This window comes from Atta colombica, unplaced genomic scaffold (assembly GCF_001594045.1).
Source record: "Atta colombica isolate Treedump-2 unplaced genomic scaffold, Acol1.0 scaffold12, whole genome shotgun sequence".
NCBI classification, from domain to species: Eukaryota; Metazoa; Arthropoda; class Insecta; order Hymenoptera; family Formicidae; genus Atta; species Atta colombica.
In genome coordinates, this window is record NW_017259206.1 from 6,307,178 (window position 1) to 6,313,536 (window position 6,359).

General features: G+C 36.5%; 1 protein-coding gene across 1 annotated transcript in view; it reads left to right on the top strand.

Moving 5' to 3' along the window:
• The first annotated feature begins 1,009 nt into the window (after positions 1–1,009).
• Positions 1,010–6,359, top strand: part of LOC108694464 (PHD finger protein rhinoceros) — a 13,457-nt gene continuing 8,107 nt past the window's right edge. Inside the window, exons 1-8 of the mRNA XM_018203993.1 lie at positions 1,010–1,116; positions 2,711–2,760; positions 2,846–3,360; positions 3,463–3,619; positions 4,598–4,750; positions 4,934–5,221; positions 5,448–5,621; positions 5,705–5,871. Of these exons, the coding sequence (XP_018059482.1) occupies positions 2,903–3,360; positions 3,463–3,619; positions 4,598–4,750; positions 4,934–5,221; positions 5,448–5,621; positions 5,705–5,871 (1,397 nt within the window). The 5' untranslated portion in view covers positions 1,010–1,116; positions 2,711–2,760; positions 2,846–2,902. The remainder of the gene's footprint in view (positions 1,117–2,710; positions 2,761–2,845; positions 3,361–3,462; positions 3,620–4,597; positions 4,751–4,933; positions 5,222–5,447; positions 5,622–5,704; positions 5,872–6,359) is intronic.

Genomic DNA, 6,359 nt, shown 5'->3' on the forward strand with positions numbered 1-6,359 from the left:
TATATATATATATATATATATATGCATTGTAAATGGCAGAACCAATCAGAGAAGGAAACGCTATCATTTCATTCTCCCTTGAGTCTCTCTAACTTGAGTGATCTGGAGCCCAGGAGGTCGATTCTATATTTTCAAACAAGGTGAAAATTACAAAAACAAGCAAATTTATTAAATGTTAACCAATGATAATCAGTATTCTAGTAAATTCGCTCACTTTTATAATTTTCACCTCATTTCAAGATACAGAATCAATTCCCTGTTTTAAAAGATTGTGCGTACAAGCACTGACAGATGGCGACAGGGCGTTGCGGACGAGACATCAATTCCAGCCAGCGATCTATATCGACTTTGTAATCCTAGCGCAGACGAGATCGCGAGATCTCGCTGGCTCGGTCACGTGATACCGTACTTCCACAGTTATTTTTTCAGGCATGATGGCGCCAAACGCTAGTATTCACTTTTATGTAAATATATTATTGATTTGGTGCGTACCGCGATCGAGCACGAGCGTTCGCCGTACCGCGGCCGGCCGTCGTAAGTAACCCCGTCGCGGGGTAGCGCGCGGACCCGCCGGCGGAGTGAGTAACGGACTGGCCTGTGCCGCCCGCCTGGAATCGCTAATGAGGACATGTTGGTTAGGCTGCCGTGACAGAAAGAGAGAGAGAGAGGACCGAGGCCGTTACGCACTTGCTGGGCAGGAGCCCGTCGGCGTGTTCCGCGGCGGCTCGGGAGCGCGCACGGCTCACGCCGGCGGCCCCGCGGCCGGTTTCACGCCTGCACGCGATCACGTGCCGTCTCGCGCGCGGAAATATATCCGGCTAATAGATCAATAATAAGGTATTTAATGGTCTTCCCGAGTGTATATGTGTGTGTGTGTGCGCGCGCGGGGGAGACCTGTGGTGGAGTGCGCGCGACGCTGCTGCCATCTGTATTGTCAATGTTGTCGGGCAGCAGCAGCAGCAGCAGGAGCAAACCAGCACCAGCAGCAACGTAATGGAGCCGTGAGCATTCTCGTAAGCCGTACGCAATTGCATCAACCGTGCCGACCGTCATCCTCCGTGTGTGTACAATGAGATTTAACGCCGCCCGCGGCCCGCTCGATCGTCGACACGTGCAGTGAGTTGTGAATGTGTTGCCCCATTAAAAACGCCGCGGAGATCTGTACAAGCGCTTAAGTATACGCGAGAGAGCGCGATCCCCGCGGGGCGCCCCGTTCTCTCTCTCTTTCTTTTTCTTTATCTCTCTATCTCTATCTATCTCTCTCTTTCTCTCTCTCTCTTTCTTACTCTGTCCCAATGTTTACATGATCGCGCCCGTCGTGGACGATGGAATTGCGATTTCGTCGATGACTCTGCGCCATCCATCGTCCACCGCGTCCATCGTTCGCGCGGCCGCTTTCGCGGCCCCGCGTCTCGCGGTGCGCCACGCGTAAAACGTCTCGGCCGTCGCGCCCCGTGGTCGCCGGGATTGTTCGTGGCGACACGCGCATCCAGTCCGCGGTCCTGCGTTTTTTATAACCTCTTTTCTCTCCCCCGTGCGACGGAAGATCCGCCAGCCATCGCGGGGGACGGACGCGCGCGTATCGCCGATCTGACGGGTGTCCCCTCCGTGTGTTTACAGCCGACGGCGACGACGCGCGCCGCCGTTTAGTGGTGTCGCGCGCATTGGAGTAATGCCGCGGGTGCCCGCCGAGGATATCTGACGTCGCTCCGCGCTCTGGCTCGGCCCAACTCCAATTCTCTTCTCGCACACCCCTCCCTGATATCGTCATCCTTACTGTTTTAGGCGAAATCATATATATCGTATGGAATGTTGCTCCTTTGCCGTTATTCGGTAAACTGACGTACCGTTTGTACACGTGAGACTTGGTGCACACGAACGATTTGTATATATTTATCTCTGGAGTCGATATTGTACTCGAGAAACTGTATCTGTTTTCTATTCTTTGCGGTAAACTATCGTAATGTGTATTGTAGTATTATAATTTTAATGCTTTTCGTAAGTGTGTAACATTTTTTAAATGGTTTTTTAAATTTATTTCTTGCACATAATTTCTGTCATACTTTTTTTCTTTTTAGTTTGAGAAATCTTCTGTGTATATTTTATATGTACACACACACACACACACACACACACACACACACACACACACACACACGCACACGCACACACACATATATATATGTGTGTGTATACATAATTGCTTATATTTTCTGAATATTTTCTTATTTTAGTACAATTTTTACACTTGCTCCTGCTATATTTTCTTTCTTTCTATTTGAGATAAAAATTTATATTTTTTCATTTATATTTGTGTTTTCTTTTTTCCTAATTAAAATGTGTTTACATTATAATATGTTTATATATTTAATATATTATGTAAGATATTTTATATAGAATATTAAAGAAAAGTAATGATTTAAATATTTCTATGATATCACTCAAGAATATAAATGAGAGTATAAAACTTCAAAACAAAATTAATAATCAACGGATAAAGTTGTAAATTATTATGTCAAATTTTGGGTATTAATGAACAAACTGGTTTGCGATCTATTATTATTATTCTAAAATTATCCTTCATACAATTGTCATTTACTAAACTACACATTCTTTGTCATTAACTTGCAATAAAATGATTGTTATTGATAATTTTCTTCCCAATTTGTGAAATTTTTCGAAATCAAGCGATTCATTCTTTATGTTTCAGTTCTGAAGATAATCTGCTTTCCAGATAATAAATATATGGATAACTATGTAGTAAGTTTATCTCTATACATAATTTTTAAAAATATATATTGAAAAGAGAATAGAAAGCTCAAAAAATACACAATTGTTATTTCAGGGTGTACACAGTTCACCTGCATGTGCCACGTACCACTAGCTTATTTGGCATAGTAGAATGGCACAACGAGGCAAGAGGCATAGAAACGACAATGATCTGGCGTCTTGTCCGGGCGCTATTAAAAGGCGCAAATGTAGATTGGGCCCAGCTGCCACTGGTTCATCGGCACTGGCAGCGACCATGGGGCCCTCAGAAGAAGAGGAAACGATGGCGTCTTCTAGCCAAGGGGGGGCACCATGGTCCGCCCGATCTGTCAGTGATATCAAGATTCCCAGTATATACAATCGAACATCCGCGGAAGCACCAGCGGAATTATTTCGTAAAGACCTGATCAGCGCTATGAAATTGCCAGACAGTGAACCATTGAGTCCAAACGAGTATTGGGTTATAACTGATCAGTGGAAACAGGAGTGGGAAAGAGGTGTTCAAGTACCCGTTAGTCCGGATGCTCTTCCTCAACCGAGGGTTACTGTTACACAGACGTCTCCTTTGAAGTTACAAGCTGAATTCAAATTGTGAGTGCATAATGTGTATTGTTAGTAAATTGTGTGAAATACCTTGTTGGTGATCATTAAAGTGTGATATAATATCTTGTAAAATCATCCCATGTTTTTCAGGCCTAAAAAGTTAATAAGAATATCTCGTGATGATTATTTTAACTCGGAGGATCATCATTTAAGTACTACTCCAGCAAGAGCGGAGAAAGCTTGTGCTTATGATCTCGATGATACTGACATTGCCTGGTTGGAAGTATTCAATGGAGAACGTGCACAGGTACAATCAATTGTTTATAGTTATACTAAATCAATTGACATTTCTTTGAGATCTTTTAATTTTGTGCACAAAGAATTTGTGTTATCTTGATATCTTATAAAAGGTATGATTAAAAGATAAGATTTTTAAATATAAATGTTACAATTAAATCTGAAGACAAGTTTCTCGGCGCTAATTATATTTTATATAACCAAATATATTTCCTGTTTTATATAAAATATTTTATATAATAAATAAAAAACAAAGTAAAAAGTTTTAATACATCTCTGTTGCAAGAAAAATATATTTTATAATAGAAAAAGAATGGAAATTTTTAATAATTTCTGATTCTTAAATGTATGTGAGACATTTCACCGATATTTTTAAAAGAGAATTTGACTTGGGAGTAGTCATCTGAGATATTTTTGCTCTAATTAAAACACTATTATTAACAACACATATTATCTATTATTGTACTTCCAATTTATTAGTATTTGAGAACATTATGAATTTAATCACAATTTTTCAAAAACAAGTAAAAATCAAATGGAAGTATAATATGAGTAAATAGAATAAGTATAATAGAAGTAGCTTATTATGATTTCTAAAAAAATAAAAATTTCAATATAAAATTTTTTTATGAGTTTTTTGATGGAAATACATATTTAAAGATTCGTAAAGAATATTTTACAATTATTTTATATTTTTTCATCACTGAAGTATCAAAATATTTATGTGATTATTTCTAGGTTTAACTAGTCAAATTATGTAATATTTTTACAATTTTTATTATTTCTAATGACATAAATAATTTGATAACTTTTATTTATTATTGAAATTATTTTTGATTATTATTAAAAAAATTAATAAATATTTATGTAACCAATGATTGTATTATCTATTATTAATTTTTTTATATACATACAATATTTATTAATTAACAATATAACACATGCAACAACACATTTTACATTAATATTTTATATTAAAATTGTCCAGGCTGGACAACCGCCGATTACAGAATCGCAGTTAGAACGTGTCATTGAAGAATTGGAAGTGCGTTGTTGGGAAAGGATTCAAACAATCGTGAAGAATGAGGAGGGACTTGGGATTGAATACGATGAAAATGTCATTTGTGATGTTTGCAGATCGGTGAGTGATTAATTTACTTTTATATAATGCGAATTTGGAATATATATAATTTATTATATATTTGGAATATATATAATTTATTATATATTTGGAATATATATAATTTATTGTATGTGCTTCACATGTGTATGATATACACTTCAATTTGTGTTAAATTGTTCATAACACAAATTTTTATGATAGCCGGATTCGGAAGAAGGTAACGAGATGGTGTTTTGTGATTGTTGCAACATATGTGTACATCAAGCTTGTTACGGCATTACTTCAATACCCGATGGCTCTTGGTTGTGTAGAACTTGTTCGTTAAGTCAAAGACCTGACTGTGTATTATGCCCTAATAAGGGAGGTGCAATGAAGTGTACACGAAGCGGTCAAAAATGGGCTCATGTTTCGTGTGCGCTTTGGATTCCCGAAGTTAGCATTGGTTGCGTAGAGAGAATGGAACCAATTACAAAAATATCCAGTATTCCGGTAAATAATAGTAAAATCTTATAATTATTAATCTACTGTCTATATCTACTATTTTTAGCATTATTCAGATTTAAATTAATATTTAAACCATATTTTTTTTTTAACATTTAATTATATATGTTTTATATTTTTTTTATTATATATTTTTAGATATTTAAATTAACTTGAGATTTTGTTATTGTGATTCTGGATATACAAATTGATTAAATGTAATAACGAATTGCAGCAAAGTCGATGGGCCTTAATTTGCGTTTTATGCCGCGAACGTGTGGGTGCTTGCATCCAGTGCAGTATAAAAACATGTAAAACAGCGTATCATGTTACATGTGCTTTTAAATATGGGTTGGAAATGAAGGCTATTATCGAGGACGAAATGGCAGACGACGGTGTGAAATTAAGGGTAAGCTATTACATGCGATTCAAATTCATTGGAATTATTTGTGACTACAACTATAGAGTCATTTGATAATTTCGTGTTTGTAGTCGTATTGTCAAAAGCACAGTAGAACAAATACAAAAGACAAAGTCGGCGTTGGCGGTAGCGTCGGAAGTGGAGGAAAGGGTGGGTCAGATTCTGAAGATGGTGAATCCAGACGACGGAAGCGGAAAGACATGACTTCTGAAGAAAAAAATCAAGCACGTGCAGCTAAGTATGTGACATAATTTTTTAACATGCTTTTCGAAAGCAAAAATAAAATTATAAATACATATCAACTATATCTTATTAATCTTGTTAAAGCCCGATTGCACAGTTATTTTGATAACGTTCTTTTGATTTTAGTAAAGTTTAAAAATCTCTTTCTTTTTTTTTTAAGCCGATAGAGAGACAGAAAAGTAGAGAGTTTTAAGCATGTTTAAAATTAACGTTGGTACAAACGGTACCATTTATGTGTCAGTATGATTAAAAAATCTAAAAAGTAAAATTTTACGGAGAAAAGATCTTACATTAATAATTTAGCTTTAACAGACAAAGTTATGGAATATCAGAAAAAATTTTAAATAAAATATTAAGAAAATAAATTAGATTTTGGATCAAATAAACCTAAACAGACCAGGATTAAATGTTTTAAAATTTATGAAATTTTAAAATAATACAATAATGATAAAATTCTTATATATAAATAATATTAAAAAAATA